This window comes from Pipistrellus hanaki (assembly GCF_964339955.1).
Source record: "Pipistrellus hanaki genome assembly, chromosome: 3".
NCBI classification, from domain to species: domain Eukaryota; kingdom Metazoa; phylum Chordata; class Mammalia; order Chiroptera; family Vespertilionidae; genus Pipistrellus; species Pipistrellus hanaki.
Window position 1 is genome coordinate 147,591,940 of NC_140505.1, and position 23,031 is coordinate 147,614,970.

General features: G+C 40.2%; 1 protein-coding gene across 2 annotated transcripts in view; it reads left to right on the forward strand.

Moving 5' to 3' along the window:
- Nucleotides 1-1,228: 1,228 nt before the first annotated feature.
- The window catches only part of NELL2 (neural EGFL like 2), a 312,605-nt gene continuing 290,802 nt past the window's right edge, over nt 1,229-23,031 (forward strand). Inside the window, exons 1-3 of one of the 2 annotated variants that reach the window (XM_084876648.1) lie at nt 1,229-1,413; nt 2,177-2,262; nt 2,728-2,856. In XM_084876648.1, coding sequence (XP_084732774.1) covers nt 2,208-2,262; nt 2,728-2,856 — 184 coding nt within the window. In that variant the 5' untranslated portion in view covers nt 1,229-1,413; nt 2,177-2,207. Of the gene's footprint in view, nt 1,414-1,677; nt 1,750-2,176; nt 2,263-2,727; nt 2,857-23,031 lie in introns of those variants that run through there. The other variant, XM_084876647.1, reaches the window with a different exon arrangement.

A 23,031-nucleotide genomic window follows, 5' to 3' on the forward strand; every position in this document is an offset into this window, starting at 1 on the left:
GTAAGTATTGGAATATTTCTCAAAGTTCACAAAATTAGAAATTGAATTAAATGGAACAGTTGCTATGGAGAGATAATTAAAAATTAACTTGGAAAAGCTTCTAGATCCTGTCTTTTTTTTTTCCCCTTAAAAATTCCAAGGGCAACTCATCTCATTATAGTATAATGTAGTACATATTGCTCCTCAGGAGCCTCAGACCCTATCCAGGAGGTATCCTGGTAAGCAGCTATATAGGATCCTATTGGAGAACTCAGAATCTGCCTGTATGGATGGAAAGTTAAGAAACTCAGTTGAACTTGTATAGATTAACATTTTCATCGCTTTGAAACTTAACATTTTCAATATGGTAGTTGAATATCATTATTCAAATTTACCTCAAAATTTTAGGTATATGTTGAAAGTATTATGTGCCATTGACCTTGACTATACTTTTGCCTGCTGAGAATTAGATCTTAAATGATTTCACTCTTATGAATCGGGCATGTATGGTGAAAGGATGGGTAGAGAGCATTCATGAATATGCTCAACAGTGGCGGGTGGGGAGCTTTCCTCTCTTTCCCAGATCCAGGTCTCTCTCTCTCTCTCTCTCTCTCTCTCTCTCTCTCTCTCCATATGAACTATGTCTGTCTATATCATCTATCTATTTATCTATCATCTATCATCTATCTATCTATCATCTATCATCTCTCTCTCTCTCTCTCTCTCTCTCTCTCTCTCTCTCTCTCCCCCCCCATATGAACTATGTCTGTCTATATCATCTATCTATCTATTAATATCTATCTATCTATCTATCTATCTATCTATCATCTATCATCTATCTTCTATCTATCATCTCTTATCTCTCTCTCTCTCTCTCTCTCTCTCTCTCTCTCTCTCTCTCTCTCTCTCTCTCGTCTCTCTCTCTGTCTCTCTCTCTCTCCCCATCATATATTATCTATTTCTTTTCTGATGGGCAGACACACTGCCCCAGCTGCCCTTGCCCCCAGGCCAGGTGCTTGTCCTGGAGAACTAGAGCCCCGGTCTCCCTGCTGAGTGCAAGGGGGCGCGCGAGGTCCCCGAGGAGCTGTCCAGCGGTTCCTGGCTAAGTTCTTCCCGGCTCTCTCCGCACCTGGGAAGCTCTCCAGCGCCCCGCCCCTGGCACGGATCCTCCCCTCCAGGGTTCCCCGGGCTTCCTAGGTTTGCTCCCCGTCCCCGCCAGTCTCCCCCTAGCGTGCCTTGGCAGCCCTCCTCTGCGCCCCGGAGCCGGAGTCCTCTGCAGCGCCCGGGGCTGCTCGGGAGCGCCCGGCGACGCAACATCGTTCCTGGGCTTTTCTTCCCTTTGCCTCCAGCGCTGGCGAGCGCGTCTCCTCCCGGTCTTGCTGTGGCTGTGGGTCCTTTCTCTCTGGCTTTCAAGACACGCGCCGAAATCAAAGGGTAAGAGGAAAGACCACCCATCAACTTAGCGCCTTGCATGCAGATCTTTCCATCCTGAGAGGAGGTTGGCTTCGCCCAGGTCAGCCCGGGAGGACCCGGGAAGGGCGGGAGCTGCCGACACTCTGGGACCCGCTAGACGCATATCGGAAACCTAGGAGCCGGTGCAGGAGTGGGACGCCCAGCGCCGGCCTCGCCCTCGGCGGTTCCTCCCTCCTCCTCCTCCTCCCTCCTCCTCTCCCCGCCTCCGAGGTCCCGCCCCGCCCTCCCCGGAGGAGCTGTCTCTCCCTCCGCCGAGCGTCTTCGGGGCTCTCTCCATTGTCTCTGTCTTTACAACAGGTCTGGGCGCTGGGCAGACGGGCGGCGGGTGCAGGGTTGCCCCATCCTAGGCTATTTTTTGGGGGGGCCGCCTCCCTCCTTCTGGGCGTGCGTGCCTTCTGCTGCCTTTATTACGGCTCAGGAGCTAATCTCCCCGCAAAGCAGCCTCCGAGCAAGTCTCCCCCCCGCCTCCCCTCTCCTTCTGGGCCCCCTCCCAGCCGGCCCGCTGCCCGGGCTCTGCGTGTGGGAATGGTGTGAGCCTGGAGGGTCCAAGTTCTTCGCGTGCCAGGGCGTCCTCCCTGTTCTTTCTTTTTTAGGCAACCCAATCGTACTCATCCTGCTAATCCGTACATCCGAGGCAGCGGCAGGAGAGACCAGATCAAGCTATTTTCCCGCTGGATCCCAAGGACTGCTTCAATTTATTTTATTTTATTTTTTATTTTTAAAGAGGGAGACGATGGACTGAGCAGATCCACACCATGGAGTCTCGGGTCTTACTGAGAAGCTTCTGTTTGGTCCTGGGTCTCGGAGCAGGTGAGTGGCCCCGGCTCAGGGCGGGGAGGGGAGGAACGGATGGCCCCAGTTGACTGGGGACAGACACCTTGGTTTTTTTTTTCCTCCGCCCCAAGTAGGTCTGGAGTGGGAAGCCTGGCATAGGGGGTGGCTTTGGGTTGGGATTTTTTTTTTTTTTTTTTCCTGAGACGGAAGGAAGGGCAGGTCACACCCCTCGCCCAGGGTCGGAGGGCCCCGGGGGAACTTTGCCCCCAGAGGGGCTTAAAGTAGGTCAGGGAAATGGGACGGGGCGCTCCGCTATTTAAAGCTTTGGCTGCTGGTCTCAGGTGAGGCTCAGAGGGAGCCGCCTCTCCCCAGTTCCCCAATGTGGTTTCCCAGACGCGGTTCTTTGCTGCCCTGGAGGAAGAGGCATGCATTTTGATGGGGCTTTTTTTCCACCCCTTTCTTTCCTCCTCCCACCCCCACCCTCACCCCCACTCCCACCAGCTTGGGGGCTCGGTGTGGACCCTTCCCTACAGATTGACGTCTTCACCGAGTTAGAACTTGGCGAGTCCACGACCGGAGTGCGCCAGGTCCCCGGGCTGCATAATGGGACGAAAGCCTTTCTCTTCCAAGGTAGGAAGAGCTTGGGGAGCCCTTGTGCAGGGTTAGTTCGGAGAGGCCCAGGTGTGGCCCCACCCACCCCTCTGGGCCGCCTCGTGGGTGGTAGGCTCTGAGCGGAGATGTGGAAGGGTCAGTGGGAAACGCACACACCTAACATCTCTTTGTAAATGGCTTGGTTTTCCTCCCCTCCCGCCCTTCCCCACCCCCTCCTCCTCACTTTGTACTCTTGCCAGTTCTAATGGATAGTGCCTTAATTACTGTACAGAAACTCCAATGGCAGATGGTAGATTTCAGAGTCTGGGGAACAATGAATTATAACAAAAATGCCTCATTTGGGTAACATTGATTTAGGTAGGAAGGAGGATAGCTTAATCGTCGTGAAGACGCTGCTCTCTGAAAGTTTCAGGTACAATGGTGCCTGCCTGGTTGGGAGGAGTTTCTTTATGTGGGTAGCTTTCTGGCAACATGATTATCTCCCAGTAGCTTTATCTATTGTGCATCACAAACAATGTATTTGGGACAAGATTCCTCATGGGAAGATCATGATTTCCCCCCCCCCCCCCTTTTTTTTCATCAATGACAAGAGACAGGGAATACTATTTCTTGACAATGACTTTGAAAATATTTAAAATAATGTGTTCATTCAAAAGTATACCGGTATCACCATTACTTGTATACTTAGGATTTTAAAACTTTTTTTGAAGAGGCATTGGCACAAGTGTCTACATTTAAACTATATTTAAACGTGTTGTATAGTCAGAAGCAAATTCCAATGCATCAAGCCTCCAGCTTTGATTTACTAAAGCTTTTTGAACAGTGCTTGATGTGTGGAAAGACGCTGTGATAGGAGTTTCTAAAAGGTGGCTAACCACTTACGGAAAGATTAGTTTCAGATGGCGAAGGATAGATGAAGGCAAAGGAGAAACGGAGTTCCGTGTAACATATCTGATGGGATGACTAAAGTGCCTTCTCCCTTCCCCACCCCACCTAGATTTTTCTTTTGTGATTTTGGTGCCATGACTTCAAAAGAAGTGTAACTCATAATTACTAAAGAGTTAGATATGGAAAAGAAAACCACTTCAGCAAATCTGCCACCAAGAAATAGGTATAAAAAACCCCTTGTTTCTATAGTGGTGCTATTGCCTGATACAGCCAGTAAGTGTCACCATGGACAGTAACACCAAAGCTTACAGTTGGAGGAGGAGGGAGGAAATTGACATGTGTTGCATTTATTTAAAACAAGTGTACTTGTATAAGAAATAAAGATGAAATTTTTTTCATTAGGGTGAGCGTACTAAATGTTTCTGTGACAAATATTTATAATAAAATTATAGTTTACTTATTTCTATTACTTAAAGGTCTTTTTTTTTTCTTTTTCTTTCTTTTTTGGATTGGGGCTATATTATATCCTTTAAAAACAATGACCAAATATAATAAAGGAAATAAAACCAGACTGTTAAGAAAAATTCAGAGTAAAATAGAAGTGCCATTAGGGTTAAGCTTCTTTTCCTTTTCCTTTCTTTTTTCATTCATTCCTTCCTTTCTTTCTTCTTCTTCTTCTTCTTTTTTTTTTATAACTGCTTTTCAATCCTTGTGAACACAATAGAAAGTTATTTCAGGACTGCTTATTTGTATAACTGGGGAGCTTTACAGAAGCTAATGCTCCTCTTAACCAGAGGTGTTTAAGTGCCTTAAATTTTTTAAAGGTCCTTTAAATTATATTAGTGTTCTTCATAGTTTCTTCTGAAGAGTGTCTGAGCTGTCACAAATACAAACCTCCAGGACTGGGCATTTTATGTCCTTATGCAGCTAGACAATTAGACAATTTCTCAGAAATAGTTTCAAGAGATCCATGTCTTTTCATGATTTATTTATTTATTTATTTTTTAATTAATCATGATTCTTTTTTTTTTTTTTTTTTTTTAAGGAACGTTTACTATTCACTTTTATTTAGATTGCCAGTTCTTCAAGTTTGGTATTGTATTGCAAATACATATGTTCTTTGAATTGTTTACAGTAACTATATACAGTGCACATTGATGAATTGGCTATTTTTGTTTCCTTGTTAGTACCAAGTCCAATATTTAGGGCAGCAATTTTCAACCTTTTTCATTTCATGGCACACATAAACTAATTACTAAAATTCTGTACCACACCAAAAAAATATTTTTTTGCTGTCCTGACAAAAAAGTAGGTATACTTTTGATTCAGTCACACCAGATGGCTATTGTGATGGCTGTTGTCTTAAAAAAAAAAAAAAAAATTAAATTTGACAATCTAAGGGAAAAGAGGTGAGTGCCCCAGACTAAAAAGTTAACTATGGTTTAAATTTTTTTTTATGGCACACCAGTGTGCTCTGTGGCACACCATTTGAAAATCTCTGATTTAGAGTAAATGCCTAACAAATACTCTAGATGAGATTTGAAGAGGTAAAATTTCATTTCCTGCCAAATGATAAACTTTATTTTATATAGCCAATCAATCAGCAAGTAGTTGCTGCCTGCCATGTTCTCAGTAGGCATGCATTCCTGATGTACTGATTATATTCTTCTGGTTTCTTTTATTCTGAGATTTAGATTCTGAAATAGACAGCAGGTAGGCCTTTGGCCTGCTCCAGTTACTTTGGGAAGGTTTTTTTTTTTTTTTTCCTTTTCTTTTCTTTTTCTGTTATTAGAATGTGGAAACTATTTTTAAGAAATCAGTTCTGACTCCCTCCTACTCCTTCACTGGGATTCTGTGGATTTTAGAGAGACAAAAGCTTTCAGACTCTGAAGATTTTATGGATTCAATTTATAGTGAATTGTGGATGCTGAAGATCTTTTTGTATATGTGTAAAATGGCATAGCAAGAATAGTAACACGTTACAAAACCTGTGAGATGTCCTCAGATTTCAAATGAGCCTATCAGATAAGTTACTTGGAGTTATCAGATATGTTTTAAATAGATGAAACAGATTTTGTACCATCAAATTTTTCCTGTAGTGGTGTAACTGTTTTCTTTTGTTCTTGGCTTGAAAATAATTCCAATGTGTAGTTTCCCAGTGATTTTTGATTTTTGGTCATTAAATATTGCTTCTCCTTTTGCCTACTTCATTCTCTTTAGCAATTTTTAAGATTCTTGCAATTCATTACTTTTTTGTTTGTTTGTTTTCTGTTAATTCTCACCTGAGGATATTTTTCCCCATTTATTTTTAGAAAGAGTGGAATGCAGGGAGAGAGGGGGAGAGAGAGAGGAGGGCAAGAGAAGAGAAAGAGAAACATTGATGTGAGAGAGACACATCGATTGGCTGCCTTCTGCACGCACCCCCACCAGAGCCAAGGATCAAACTTGTAACTCTTAGGGGCATGGGCCAATGCTCTAACCATTTATCACTGGCTAGGACTGTAATTCAGTACTTTTTGAAATTATAATTTTTGTAAATTGTTGTGCAATATAAACCCATTATTACTTGATAGTTATACTTTATTATATATGCATTCAAAGAAAAATGTGTTCACAAGTCAACTCTTATGCCAATATATGGAAACAAGAATGAAACTGGGCATTTGGTGGCATTAAGGAAAGTGAGGTGATAATATTAGTCTTCAGTGTGATGGTTAGTGAGCTTACGTGGGTTTAGGGACAATACGTACTCATTGCCCCCAATATAATAAAATAACACAATAATTGAGAGATAGGCTCAGAAATCAGACTGATCAAAGTAGAATCTCATTTCCTGTTTTACTGTGGTGAAATTACTTAGTTTCTCTGAGCTTTTATCCTCAATTATAAAATTGATGTTGTTATGTTGATTAAAGGAGATGTGTTCATTCATCCAAATAAATTTTGTTGTGTAATTACTATTCTTCTAGGTGTTAGGCATATAACAAATGAAGAAGTGAGAAGTTTTTTTCATAGTGGCTTGAAATAGTCATTACACAAACAATCACATAGATAATTTAATCGCTGTTAAGACAAATGATAGGAAGTAAAACTAAGGGTGTAATGGGACTCTACATTTCCATATAGGGATCATAAGATCCAGTCTTTGAAGAAAAGTAATGTAAGCTGATAGCTGAAGGATAAATAGAGTAGTCTGGAGAAGGGGGAACTGTGGAGATTCAGAGAGGAAGAGTAACAAAGGCAAGTGAAATAGCATGAACAGAAATTCTGGGATAAGCATGGCGCATTTGAGAAAAAGGAAGAAATCAAGAATAGTGGAAGTATACGGGTTGTGATATGAAATGAAGCAAATGAAGAAATCAGGGACCAGGTTACATGCTAGGTCATACTTATATAGAGTAATAAAAAATTGTTATTATACAGAGATATATTAGGGTGGGCAGAATAATGGTCCCTCAAATATGTTCACATCCTAATCCTGGAAACTGGAGAATATGTCATGTTACAGGTCAGTGTGGAATTAAGGTTGCCCATAGGATTAAGATTGCTAACCATCTGACCTTAGGATAAGGAAACAGGAATATTTAGGTGGGTACTAGGTAATCACAAAGATCCTTTATATCTGGAAGAGGAGCTAGAAGAGGGATGTAATCAGAAAATGACTACACCTGCCATTGCTGGCTTTGAAGATATAAGTGGGCAGTCTGAGAAGATGGGAAAGACAAGAAGATAGATTTCCCCTTAGAGTGTCCAGAAGGAACACAGCACTGCCGAACACCTTGATTTTAGCCCAGTGAGATTCACTTTAAACTTCTGATCTCCAGAACTGTGAAATAAGTGTGTATTGATTCAAGCCACTAAGTTTGTGGTAATTTGTTATGGTAGTAATTGGAAGCCAGTACAGATTTTGATACATGGAAATGGGGCCAGCTATAAAAAGTAGCAAAAAATGTGTAAGTGGCTTGGAGTTTGGACATTTGGCATAGGCTAAAACAATTTTGCAGAGCATGATAGAAAAAGCCTATATTTTGTGAAATAGATTCTTAATAGAAAAATATGGATATTGGCAAAGACTCAGAAGAAAATGAAGAGTATGGTAGAGAAAAAAATGAAGTCACCTTAGAGAATACCTAAATTATCATGAACAGACTATTGGTAGAAATACGAACATTAAAGGTACTGCCAGTGAAGGCTCAGATAGACATCAGGAACATGTTATTGGGAATTGCAGGAAATGGGATCCTTGTTAGATAGCGGCAGAACACTTAGCTGAATTGTGTCTTGCAGTTATGTGGAAAGCAAACTTGTAAACAATGAATTTAGATATTTAGCTGAGCTGATATATATGCAGAGATTTGAAGTTTGTTTTTTTTTTTTTAAAAATTTTTTTCTGCTCATAGTAAAATGTGTGAGGAAAGAGATAAATTGGGGTAAGAAATGTTAAGGAACCAGAATTGGTATTTGAGAAATTTTTCAGCCTATCCAGATTGAAAAGATGCTAAAGTTAGAAGGCTCACTGCCGGGAGAGCCTGCTCTAGATAGGAAGCTAATGGTGTAGGTGGAAATCCTTTTGCTAGTACCTCAGAAATAAGGTCACAATATTTAGTCACATAGAGGGCTCTTTTAGGAAATTGAACCTGTAGCTCATGGATTACCTCAAACATCTCAGCAGAAGCCAGTAATAGAGATGGATTTATCCAGGAATTGTCTATAGAGGAGCCTCTTTCCCCCGCCTCCTTTTTAGTGAATTTATTGGGGTGGCACTGGGTAACAAAAGTATACAGGTTTCAAGTGCACAATTAATTCTACAACACATCATTTGTACACTGTATTGTATGTTCACCAGCCCAAGTCAAGTCTCTGTCCATCACCATTTATCCCCCACTATGCCCTCCTCCACTTCTCCCCATATCCCCCCTTACCCTAGCAGTCATCACACTATTGTCTGTGTCCAAGAGTTTTTTCTCTCTTTTTTGCTCAATCTCTCCTCCAGCCCCTGACAGTTGTCATCTGTTCTCTACCTATGAGTCATGTTAGTTAATTTTGTTGATTAGATTCCACATATTAGTGAGATTATATGGCTCTTGTCTTTCTCTGACTGGTTTATTTCACTTAGCATAATGCTCTCCATATCCATGCTCTTGTAAAGGGTAATACTTCCTTCCTTTTTTTAAGGCTGAGTAGTATTCCATTTGGTAAATGTAACACTGCCTTTTTATCAACTCATTTGCTGATGGACACTTGGGCTGCTTCCAAATCTTGACTATTGTAAACAACACTGCAATGAACATAAGGGTGCATGTATTATTTCTGATTGGTGTTTTGGATTTCTTTGGATAAATTCCCAGAAGTGGAATTGCTGGGTTATAAGGCAGTTCTATTTTTAATTTTTTGAAATAACCCCATACTGCTTTCCACGATGCCTGTACCAATCTGCATTCTCTCCAACAGTGCATAAGTGTTCACTTTTCTCCACATTCTCATCAGCACTTGTTTGCTGATTTATTGATGGTAGTCATTCTGGCAGAGAGGCTCTTTTCTAATGGGAGACCCAGAAGGTTCTTGAGAATATTATATCAGCAGAAACACTCCTGTCTCTTCCAGAAAGGGGAAATTAGAGGATGTAATAATAAAAAAAAAAAGGTTGTTAGAGTCCAAAAATTCTGCAAGCAAGAAACAGGCTGATTTAAGTACTTAACTGCAAGCTTGTGTCACTTGTACTAAAACATAACATTGACTCAGAGGGCAGAACTGAGAATCCAGAAGGCAGAGCTAAGAGCCCAGAAGGTGGAGACAAGAATCACAGGAGATTTTTCCTGGACTTTGAAACCAAATGCAATTTTTCTGGCTGTTTTTCAAAATTGCATGGGTCCAGTGTCTAATTTTTCTAACTTCTATTTTTTTCCCTTTTTTAAATGGCAATGTCTATAACTTATCCTATATCTATCCCACCATTCTATTTGGGGGGAAGATAACTTGTTTCTTGAGTTTCATAGAAAGGAATTGTGCCTCAAAAGGGATTATACCCAAAGCCTTATTTATACCCAAATTAGATGATGAAATTTGGGCCTTTTGAATTGATAAGAACTTAGACCAGAATTAAACTTTGAGTTGATATCTAATGGGTTGAGACTTCTGGAGAATAGAGTGAATGTATTTTGCATGTGGGATGGAAGTGAATCTTTGGAAGTAAAGAGGTAGCCTGGTAGGCTGAATAATGGTGTTCCAACTGTCCACATACTGAATCCTCAGAACCTAAAATATGTATTTGCTAAGGGTGGGATGAAGGTTGCAGAAGAAATTGAGTTTGTTCAACAGTTGACTTTAAAATATGGAGATTATCCTGGATTATCTGGATAGGGCCCATGTAATTATAGGGTCCTTTAAATATGGAGGAGGGAGATAGAAGAGTCATTGTCAGTGTGATACAATGAGATACAATGAGAAAGACTAGATTGGTCATTCTGACTTTGAAATTTGAAGGTGGTCATGAGCCAAGGAATGTAGGCAGCCTCCAGAAGCTATAAAAAGCAAGAAAATAGACTTTGTCTTAGTACCTCCAGAAGGGACACAGCCTTGCAGTCATCTAGATTTTAGCCTAATGAGATTAATTTCAAACTTCTGATCTCCGGTACTGCAAGACAATAAATTTATGTTGATTTAGCCATTAAGTTTGGGTGATTTGTTATAGCAGCAATAGGTAACTAGTATATATGTTAGACATTAACATTTGGTTGTAACTGAATTAAACTTTTTTTTTTTCAGTCCTCCACAACTATTCATGAGAGTGTATTTGTAGAATGGTTAGAAACTTGAACGACTGAATTAAAGTTATCCTAGTCATTTGTGGCTAACAATGGTTTCTTCCACGTAAAGTCAGAATCTTCATACTAAATTCCGAAACTTTAAGGGATTCTTGTCATCATTTAACTATGAGCTCATGCTGAGAACAAATAGAGTATAATCAACTGCTGGGTCTTTTTATTGAATTCCTATTTCAAAAACATAACCCCCATCCCAAAGGTTAATCCAGAGGTGAGGTAGAAGTGGAAAAGTTAGAAAGCATGAATATTTTGGAAGTAGAATGGAGAGCACTTACTAGTAACTTGGTGTTTGTGACCCAGTGAGTGTGGTAGTCATAATTATGGACAGAGGCAAGCATAACTAGAAGTCTCCTATCAAAGGTGTCAGGGCCCTGGTCGGGTGGCTCAGTTGGTTGGAGTGTTGTCTCGATTCTCTAAGGTTGTGGGTTCAAATCTCTGGTTGGAGCACTTATAAGAAACAACCAATGAATGAATAAATAAAGGACCAACAAATTGATCGCTCTCTCTCTCTCTTCCTCAAATCAATATATATATATTTAGTGCCAGGGATCTTTGCAGAATGCCAACTAGGCTTGATTTGGGAGGAGCTGGAGCAATATTGACTGGCTTTGTTAAGTCATGGCTGAGGTGCACCCTGGATAGCAGCTGAAATGAAGGACCCCTGCCTTTCTTTGGCTTTATTTTCCCCTCCACCCCCTCCCCAGCTCATTCTCTTCATGCTGGTTCCAGAATTCATTCTTGCAGACATCTATTCTCTCTCCCATTCTCGTTATTATTTGTCCATAATTTAATACCTGCTAACTGATAATTTAGGTATTAGACATTAAGGCATTATAGTGTGATATTTCCTGTTGATTTTACTTCAATTCATCAGGTATTTCTTACACTGCTTCTATGTGTAAGGATGGGACCTAAAGAATAACGGAAGAAGGAAGATTTCTATATAAATTATTACAGGGGTAAAAAAAAAAAAAGAACCCCAAATTTGGAATTTTATCTTAAAGAGTGAAACTAGAAACTTTGAAAATTATATGTCCGAGTCTCTAGGTGACAAAATGTAGGTAATTGTCTAACTATGAGCTAATTATAAGAAGAAATAGGGTAAAATCAAGTGCTGGGTATTTTTGTTTGTTTTTGCAAAAATACCTGAGAACTCTCTCTCTTAATCCTTCCATATGAAATTATTGTTTTGAGATATTTATAATTCTTGTAAAATTTTTAATTTAAAATATGTACCTGTGTTAGATCATCATAAGTTAGTGTCTGTGTGTCTCATTTGAGCATTTCTCTTATAATTATTTTATTGGCTTCATGAAAATGTTCGTCTTTTGCTGGGATTCAGTTTAAAATTTACATTGAAGAGATAGATGCCAGTCTATGTAGAAACTCATTTTATAAGCAAACAGTTTGTTAGTGGATATATTTTTAATGGTAACTTTTGCCCCACTGTATAAACTCATATTCATTGGAACTCAAATATTGACCACTGAAATTAAAAAGAATTAGAGAGGGAGATGCTGGGAAAAATGATGGAGCGTGACTTTTCCCTTTCCCATTTGGCCAGCTTCCAGGATCTGGGCACTTGGCCAGGGATTTTTGAGTTGTTCTTGATGGCACCTCTGCTAACAGTCTTTATTCTGGGGAAGGTATGGGGAACCTTGGGTCTCTCCCTACAAAGGGAAGCGTTAGAATGAAGACAGTAAACCATTGCTCGAAAGGTCATTCTTTACAGATGTACTCAGAGGGAAATAAATGATGGAGGCAATTCTAAGTTTATATTGATGTGTGGTAATAGTTAGGAGTGTGGACTTCTGAATGAGACATCTTGGGTTCAGATCTTGTCTCCTTGGTTCACTAGTTGAGTGAACTTGATGTTGTTACTGACCTCCCCTTCAGTTGAGAAAACAACAGTATTGCCTCTTAGGCTTGATTTGTAGATTACATGAATAAAACTGTGCCTAACATTTACTAAACATGTAATATATTTTAAATATTGTTTTTATTTTGGAATTAACACCAGGTCATGTGTGTTTTTTTAGGGGCTTCCAGGTAGAAATGCTGTTTTTTTGTTTTTTGTTTCGTGTTGTTTTTTTTTTTGAGAAGCAAAGGTAAGGTATCTTTCATGTGACAAGGGGAGGACAAGTGAGGGTGAACTGGAGCAGGGGAGAAACTGGCCCTGAAGCAGCTTCTATTGTTGCTATTTTGGTTTTGTTGGAGAGAAGAGGATATTTGGATTTGGGTAGAGAAGGATGAGAATGAGCGGTCAATTCGGAGAGGAAGGAGTATAACCTGCCCTTCTATCACAGTTTCAGAAGTGGGGAAGAGCAGAGAGAAAAGCAGCAACAGGAAATTCGGCATGCAGCCCCCCTGTAGTCACCCAACACATTGCTTTTCAAGCATATTATAATTTACCTTAGGTTTTGAGTATATGTTACCAGAAGAAATGTTAGAAATTTTGAGAAATGAACAACCCAGTTGATGTACCTGTCAGAGTAATCTTGGAATTCTTGGCAAGGTGCTGGTGTGGTCTGATGGTGGGAGCTGGTGGTGGAGGGTAGGATTCCTGGGAACCTTGCATGGCTGTTAACGGCCAGTGCAGTGTTGACAGAACCCTTGGGGTGGTCCTGTGAGCCCTTTCTGAATTGGACTCACTTTCCCTACATTTCCTGCTACTTCTTTGGCTCCTTTTCTTGAGTGTCTTGCTGACATTATTGTTTATTTCTGCAGTCCAATGTCCCTCTGTTAATTTTTATGCAAGTGGCGCCTGAGCCTCTGGTTTTTCAGTGATTTACTGTCTTACCCTCCTTCTGAGACTGTCAGTTCTCTAGGAAAAGGATCATGCTCTGTATTTCTCCTGACAGCTACCAGCTCCCTGCCAGCTACCTGCTCTGGGTTCTTCCTGGTTCTTTTTCATGATGAGCTTTTCCATGTCATTCAGGACTCAGCTAAGATAACACTTTGACTACAAATCTTTTCTTTGTTGAAATTAGTGTTGCTTTCTCTTTGCTCTCTTAGCATCCTCTATTAAAACAAACACCTCACTGTATCATGGGTAATCCTATATAATAAAAGACTAATATGCAAATTGATCGAATGGTGGAATGGCCAGTCGTTATGATGTGCCCTGATCACCAGGGGGCAGACACTCAATGCAGGAGCTGCCCGCTGGTGGTCAATGTTCTTCCACAGAGGGAGCGTGACTCAGACAGAAGCTTGGCTCATGGATGGCAAGCACAACTGTGGTGGCAGGAGAGTCCGCAGCAGCGCTAAGGATGTCCAACTGCCAGTGAGACATCCCCCAAGGGCTCTCAGACTGCAAGAGGTTATAGATCAGGCTGAGGACCCCCTTTCCACTCCCAAGTGCATGAATTTTAAGCATCGGGCCTCTAGTTTTGATATAAAAACTCCAGCCACCTTACTTTTTCTTGCTACTACTTCTCTGGTCCAAGCCACCACCATCCTTCATCTGGATTACTGCACTAACCTCCTGTGTGATCTTCCTGCTTTACTATTGCTTCCACGTAGTGGAATACATATTTAAAAAAATACTTTTTAAAATAGATTTCAGAGAGGAAGGGAGAGGAAGAGAGAGATGGAAATATCAATGATGAGAGAGTATCGTTGGTTGGCTGCCTCCTGCATGTTCCCTACTGGAAATTGATCCCTCAATCTGGACACTTGCCCTGACCAGGAATCTAACTGTGACCTCCTGATTCATAGGTCGAAGCTCAACCACTGAGCCATGATGGCCAGGTCATGGAGTCTATTTTCTAACATAGTTGCCAGAATCCTTTTAAAATGTAATATATATATGTAATACATATTGAATTATTGCTTTGTCCCAAACATTCAGTGATTGCCTATTTCACACAAAATAAAAATTCTTTTATGCCTGTGTGAACACTCCCACTGTCACCGCAGTATTTTTTATTTTTTTTTCCTAGTCTCTCATGTCTCCCTTGCTCACTTTACTTTAACTCCACTGGTATCTTTGCTGTTCCTCAAACAAACAAGGCCCTTTCCTGCCTCAGGGCTTTTGCCCTCTTCCTGGAATGCTCCTTCTCCAAATATCTGTGTTTCCCTCCCTCCTTCCTTTAAATGTTTACTCATATATCAATTTCTTTCTTGAAGGCTACACTGACCACTGAGTACATTTCAACTTGTCTTGCACCCCAGAAGTATTTTTGATACCCCTTATTCTTATCTGTTAGTATCTAGGATATTTATCATCTAACATGTTTGTTGCTAAATCCACATTTAGCATATAAATTCACTTATTTATTATTTGAATTGTTTATTATCTGTCTCCCCTGTTAGAAAGTAAGCTCCCTAAGGGCAGGTTTTTCTTTTGGTTTTTTTTTTTTTTGAATGTTTTCTTCACTATCTAACACAAGTGTCTAGCAGTAGTAGAACTTCATAACTATTTGTCACGTGAATATCTTGTCTTGATGACTAGATCGTGGTCTCCTTGAGGCCTGGGACTCGGCTTTGTTCCTTCCTCTGACTCCTGGCCTATCATGGTGGCACGCATGGAATGCTTTGGTCAGCCATCAGTGAGTGGGTATCTGTGGCACAGAATCGAGTCCATTTATTCATGGCAAATCTGACTTTGGTTTGGTAACATTATTATGTTTTACATTTGTATAACTTTAACAAAGGCAGAAGAGCTCTTCTTTTACATCAAAACCCTTCCTTCTCTGGTCATGAGAAGAAGCAGGAGGATTGAGAGGCACAGGAAAGGTAGTTCTGCTTCACTTAGTGCTCTGAGTTAGTCTAAGAGGGCTCTTCTCCCCCGAGGTGAAGTGGGCCCCGAGGGAACAGCAACATGGAGAAGAACTTGGACATCTGAATGCTGTCGACAGTGAGAGTGTAAAGTTTTGTGAATTCGATACTCACATTCATATGAAAGTACTGAGAAACATTTCAAGGGCAAATAAGGATTAATTTGGATTATTTATGCTATGGCACTTCTCCACAATGCAAATAAATGAAACAAACAGGAGTGGATCCAGAGGACAGAGACCCGGGAGTGGAAAGTTTTTAAAACCATGTCAGGCGAGGGAAGGTTGTTAGAGCTTGGAATGTGTAGCCTGGAGAATAAAAGACATGAGAGATGTGACCATTATTATTTTTTAATATTGGGAGGACAGTCATGTACAGGGGGACTTAGATTTATTTTGTGTTGTTCTGGAGCAGTGATTTCTAAATGTCAGCCTGGTGATCAGTGGTTTATATGTTTATTAAAAAAATGTTTTTTTCAGTGGAAAACTGCCTTCTTAAAATACTCCCTCGCCCTCCTAAACTAATTAAAGCATAATTTCTGGGTGTGAATCCTAGGAATCTATACTTTGAAATTTTTTCTTGAGATTCTAATGTCCAGCTGTTTGTAAACCATTGTCTAGAACTCAGCTGTCCAATAGCTACTAGCAATGTGTGGCTACCGAATACTTGCAATGTGCCTAGCACAAATTGAAATGCAATGGAGAATAAAAAATACAGATAGAGCTCCAAAGACAGTATAAAAATGTAAAATATCTATATTTTTATGTAGATTGTATGTTGAAATAATACTTTGGATATACTTAGTCTGATAGATATAGTATTAAAATTAAAGTCACCTGCTTCTTTAATTTTTTAATGTGGCTGGTGGAAACTTAAAATTACTTATGTGGCTCACCTTTGTGGCTTTCCTACTTTTACTGGACAGCAAAACTAGGATCTGTACAGAAAGTTAGGAAGAGGCAAATTTTGAATCAATGTAAGAAAAACATTTTCAACAAATAAAGTTTTTCAAAATGAAGTGGCTTACTTTATTTTTTTTTGGAAACACTGCTTTATTTATTTTTTGTTAATCTTCACTAGAGGATATTTTTCCATTGACTTTTAGAAAGAATGGAAGGGAGGGGGAAAGACAGAGAAACATTGGTGTGAGAGTTGCCAACTGAGGTATGTGCCCTTGATTGGAATAGAACCTGTAAACCTACAGTCTGCAGGCCGATGCTCTACCCATTGAGCCAGATTGGCTAGGGCTTAAGTGGCTTGCTTTAAGGAACATCCATTCTGAGTTTGTTCATCTATCCACCCATCTATCCATCCATCCATTCATCCATCCACCCATCTAATAGACTTGTTTTTAATAATATTCAAATAGAGATAAAATGATCTTATTTCAGGGACAATGTTTCAATGGGTTGGGGATGGGAATGAAACTGAATGATTTCTAAGTTCACTCTAGTTCCAACTGAAAGTAAATTATTCTCTTCTCATTTAATTAGTTTTTCTTTTCATAGTAACCTTTGTTGTTAGAGCATCTTCTTTTTCATCTATCTGACAATCCTTAATATTCTTTTCAAAACAGTTTTGTTTTTTGTTTTTTCCCCCCCAAAGCATCTTGGAATGCCCTAGTACTGCTGTGCTATGCATTGTGTATCGCTTTGATAAATACTCATTATTCTTAGTGGTAGTGATCCACTTTATTTCTTCCATACACTGCTGTTTTAGTGTTTAATATAATTTTGCTTATCTATTTAAGTGGCAAATTCCATAGGCAAGTACTATTTCTGCCTATGTTTTTGCAGTCTAACACACTGTACGGATGGGCCATTAAATGTCCCAGATAGAGTGCCAAACAGATACGTATTTCAGAGGGGGACATATTTTTAGAATTTATTCAGATTTCCAGGAGTAATTGGTAGCTGAACATCCTTGCTACAAGATGTGTATGTTGACATATACTTGTAACTGAGCAAAGTTTTTCCTGGAGATCGACAGATTGTTAAAAGGAAAATTAAAAGGCTTATAAACATGGTCGCTCTATTCTACCAGTGAGATGAAGGGCTCCTAGGAACTGAATGTTGAACCTGGATGTTTCCTGGGAGCCTCTCAACTTTGTTTGGAGGAGGAATGCTGTTTACTGATACACTTTGGTGTATTCTTACTACATTTCAACAAATTGATAATTACATTTGATTCTTAAACAATGTTGGGCGTGCTTCCCACTTCCTGTTGTAAAAAAAAAAATCTTCATATACCTTTTGACTCCCTTATCACTCTCTGTGGACCCTCATTCCTTGATATTTGCAGGAGATTGGTTCTAAGACACCTGAGGATACCAAAGTCTTTGGATGCTCAAGTCCCTTATATAAAAATGGAGTAGAACAATATAGACAGTCAATCAGGCCTCAAAAGTCCCAAACTTGGATGTGAAAATGTCTTGTATATTTATTGAAAAAAAAAATCATTGTCTAAGTGAACCTCCATAGTTCAAACCTATGTTGTTTAAGGGTGAATTGTATGCTATAAAAATAGATTAATTTAAAAGTGTATGAGTACTCCAGAGAGGAAGCTTATATTATGACTAGAGGCCCGGTGCACAAAATTGTCCACTCAGAGGGCGGGGGGAGGGGGTGTCTCTCAGCCCAGCCTGCGCCCTCTCTTGCAGTCTGGGAGTCTTGGGCGATGTCCAACTGACGGCTTAGGCCCACTCTCTGGGGAGCGGGACAAAGACGTCAATCTGACATCCTTAGTGCTGCCACAGAGGCAGAAGAGGCTCCTACCACTGCTGCTGCACTCGCCAGCCGTGAACCTGGCTCAGGGCTTCTGGCTGAATAGTGCTCCCCCTGTGGGAGCACACTGACCACTAGGGAGCAGTCCTGGGTTGAGCGTCTGCCCCCTGGTGGTTTGTGTTCATCATAACAACCGGTTGTTCCACTGTTTGGTCAATTTGCATATAAGCTTTTTATTATATAGAATATAAGTCATGTTTTTTCCTCTGAGACTGATTTTCAAAAATTTTGTTGAAATGTAATTATTAGGATTATTGCTTTTGTTCACATTTTCTATCCCCAGATGTTCATAGTGAATTTATATTGCATACCTAATTGATAATTGAATTCAAGCATCTTAGGAAAGCACTGTGACTCTAAGCTTTGTGTTTTTGCCTTTCAGTTGAAAACAGAGGGATTTCCCCCTATATGGAAAGAAACATCATACCCAAAATAAAAGGGATAAATGCTTTAAAATGTATAAAGGAGGGATTGTTGAATCCAAATTTAATTCCAAAGAATCCAGACTTGGGCTTGTCTAGGCTTTTAGCTCCCTTAATGTCTTATTATTATAATACAAGAAAACTCATAGAAATGACTTTACCAAATTCCTTTAACTTAAAATTCAAGGGTCAGAAATTGGGACTAATTTAAAAAATATATTTTTTATTAATTTTTTTAAAGAGAGGAAGAGAGAGGGATAGAGTGTTAGAAACATCTATGAGAGCGAAACATCAATCAACTGCCTCCTACACCTCCCCCCACCCCCCAAACTGGGGATGTGCCCACAACCAAGATATTGCATTTAACGCAGGGAGGGCTTGCCTGGCAGCTTGCCAACTTGAGAGACCTCAAGTAACCACAAAGGATGGTCTGCAATGAAAACCTTTCATTACAAAGCAGGGTATGGTGGGTAGTCACGTCCTAAGACAGTATCTTCCCTGGCAGAGATCAACTCGGATCTTTATGGAGCCTATTGTCTTTTCGTCTAAGATAACATACCTGTGGTATGTTAAGGTAACTTGTAACTTCCCTTTCTTCTGGATTCCCTCAGGGCAAAACCACAAGTTCCCTCATCATTATTGTTATAGTGTTTTGAGTTGTGGTATGTAAAAGAAGCACATCTAGTCAGTGAGAAAGTCCAGGGCTAAGTAAGGCTAAATAACAGAATAGTGAATGCCCTAAAAGAAAGTAGGCTGAGTCAATGATTTGACTCATGCACATAAGACAAGGGGGGAATGAAAGGGCAGGTCAGGGCGGGCTAACTCCTGGCTCTATTTTCTACTGTGGGGCAGGGCAGAGCAGGGCGAAGCTATTCTCCATTTTGTGTAACGACCCTAGCCCTCACCCAACCAAACAGGGTCAGCCAAAGAAGTGACATCACCATCCCTATAAAACCCCTTGACCTGTGGAAGCTTGTTCTCTCTTCCGCCACGCTGTCGGCGTGAGTGGGACAAAGCCCATGCTAGCTTGGAATTCAGGCTTTCTGCAATTGAATCGGACTCGGCTCCCTGGTGGTCCGTGTGGATCATGAAATCTGGACGTAACATTACATGCCCTTGACTGGAATCAGACCTAGGACCTTTCAGTCTGCAGGTTAAGCTCTATGCACTGAGCCAAATTGTTTTGGGGGGACTAATTTTAATTAGACTTAGTATTTCTAAATCAAATCTGGGTTGCCTTTACCAAATTCCTTACCATATCCTTTCTGAAATTTGTCACTAATTTCCATATTAAAAAACAATCCTGAAGAGATAGGATTTTGTTTAAGTTATGTTTTTTATAAGACTATCATGTTATGGGTTAAAATCAAGAATTATTTGAAGTTGAAATGAACTGGATATAAGAACTTGAGTTGGAGTTGAAGTTACAGTGTGGGATTTTACAAGAAATGAGACCTGTAAAGGGAAAGAAAATAACCAAGAATGGATGTGTATTTATTTCCATTAACCTTGAAAAAACCAAGACCCTGATGCAGAGGTCAATTATTAAAAAATTGCTACACAATTTTTCATTATCCTTATCATAGATGCCTCTTTACAACAAAGCATCTCATAGTACATTTTCATCCCTTTGCTGAGGTGGCTCCAATTTTTAATAATTGGGTTGCATTTCCAGTGAAAATAGTATAATTTAAATTGTTCTTTGATAACAGATTTCCAAATTAGAACATGTTTCAGAGACGAATGGGGGAAAAAATGAATGTTCCTTCCGTGCACCATTGACCAGGCAGGAAACTGTCCAGTAGGGAGAACCTACCTATTTAATGGATGATTATTTTGTGGTCAGCAAGTTAATAAAGTCAGGGCGAGGTGGGAACAGGCCAGTTAGGCTGTGGAAACGTGCATGGTCAGTGTTGTTTCCAAACCTTTCTGAGAAACTTCTGTAGTTCTTGTATAGCCAGGTAACAAGTGTATGCTACTGGCAGATATTGGAGGATTCATTTCCTTTCCACACTATCTTAATAGAAGAAGTAGGCAAAGGAAATATAACTTGTTAAAAAAATGTTTTATCAGTATAATGCTGAGATATGATTCCACAGAAGAGACTTTTCAAATCATTAAAATGAGATATAGAATTTCAGGGAAAAGCTGCCCCATTAAAACAAAAAAAGGTCAATCCAATGCTCTGTAGATATTGACAGACAGTGAATATATATTTATATTTTAATGAGTTAAATGGAGAGGACTCATTATTAAATCTATAAAAATAGGAGGGAAGACAATGGGACATAGGAAATAAATGTTCCAAGTTCTTGCTGCAGAGAAGCTTTGCTTTTAATTTAAGAAATGGAATCTATTTACAAACAAAAGATAGATGTTTTTCAAGGACAGAAATCTGTCCTTGAGGCATTGTAGGTATTGAGGAAGAACGAGATACGGCCTCAGATGCCACAAAGCAGATTCAGCTGTCAGCCTGTGATGCATGAAAAGACTGGGTACTGCTGGCTCCGGAACAGGGCCTCGCTGGGGCAGATTGCTGCCAACGTTTGGAACTGAAATAGGCCATTTTGCACATGGTGCATCCTCCCTGTGTAGGAGGAGTGGGGTTTATGATAAATGTTAGTCAGCCACTATTTCCTCCTCCAGATAGACCCATTATGCTTTTTTTTTTTTTTTTTTTCTCCCTCATTTTGATTTTGAAAGCACTCCCGTCTTTGAGGCTATAGTTTGTGTCTGTCCATAGCTATAGCTGTAAATAAACAAATTACTGGCTAAAAAAAGAGAAAATGACAGCAAAGCCATAAGCAGGATGCTAAAAAAGGTTGAAAAAAGATAATACTTAACTTCATCTCTATTATTCTGTTTAGTGTTACCAGGTGCTAGCAGTGGTTGGATATGTGGTTTTTGTATGTAGAAATCCTGTTATTGACATGCAGTCAAAAGCAAAGAATCCAAATTTGGACTTGTCTGAAGTTTTAGTTCATTTCATGTTTCACTTCTATTCTGAAAGAAAACATATAGAAATGCCTTTACCAAATCTCTTACTAAATCTTTCCTGAAATGCACCATTAATATTTATTTATGATTGTGCTTTCCTCACTCCTCTCAGTTTATTGTGGTGGGAGGTAATGGATGAGTTTGGAAGACTGACCCAGTCAGATATCGTTTACTATTTCAGGATAGCATTGTGAGAACCAGATGGCTCCAGTATTTCTACTATAAACAATAGTGCTTAGGGATCTCTTGTTGATTCCTTGAATTAAAAAAAACAAGTCTTGAGAAAGTACTTGATGAATGCAACAAGGATACTATTCTATCCTAATTTTACTTATCAAAAGGGTAATATGCAAATTAACTGTCACTGCATCACAAAGATGGCGGCGCCCAGTTCCCTGAGCCCCACAGGAATCCCCCAGTCTTGGGGGAACAGCCACTGAGAGCAGGCAGTGTTCTGCTCAGGCCGCTGAGGGCCTCTGGGCAGCAGGTGCAGAGGGCCCTGGCCATGGAGGGCCTCTGAGCAGTGCGCGCATGTGCAGAGCGGCTGGGGCAGGATGCTTGCATCATCGCCATGGCAACAAGGCAAGCTTTTCACCCCAGCCTTGGAGGGCCTCTGGGCTGGGGAGAGTATCTGAGCAGCGGGCACTGAGCAGCCAGGCCCCACAGAGAGCAGAGAATCACAGGGACTGGGCCTAAGCTGTCAGGGCTCCCAGATTGGAGAGGGTGTAGGTCAGGCTGAGGGACACTACCATCCCCCCCCCCCCCCCCCCCGCATGAATTTCATGCACTGGGCCTCTAATAGTTATATATATATATGTAATGTAGATATTTTAAGTATACCATATGTAAGATAATTAGATCACCATATCCCGATAACCCCAAGAGCCAAATTGTATTTTTCTGTTTCATCAAGTCCCTTCATCTGGATTCACCACTTTCCTCCTAAATTGCACTTTATCCATACTGATCCCTCTGGCTCTTCTCTTTTGTAGATGTTCACGTTATTGTCGTGTTGCCCAAAGTCTAGAGAGCTCCTGTGGGAGTAGGCTGCACTTAACGGTATTGCCAAGGCTTTGCTGCAAGTCCCTATCATTTCAAATTATTTATTCATTTATTTAATGGAGCTCTTTGTTGAACAGAAATATTTAATTTTGATAAAGTTCAATTTATAATTTTTAAATGGTTTGTGCATTTTGTGTCTTGTCCAGGAAATCTTGTATCCATTTAATTAAAAAAAGAAAAAAACTCTTGATTTTTGGATTCCTTTTTTTCTAACATGTAAATTCAGCTGAGAGAAATATATCTAAATCATCTTGAAAAATTTAAAGCAAACTGTCACAAAAAGCATTGCTTAGATGGGTCAGGCAAGTAACATACATGAATTCACTGAACCAGGTATGAGATTATAAGGAGTAGTGAGATCAATGGCTAAATGGAAAGTGCTGGCTTCATTTAAAGATATTAAAATTCAAGTTTACTGGAGATGGACGGGCCAAT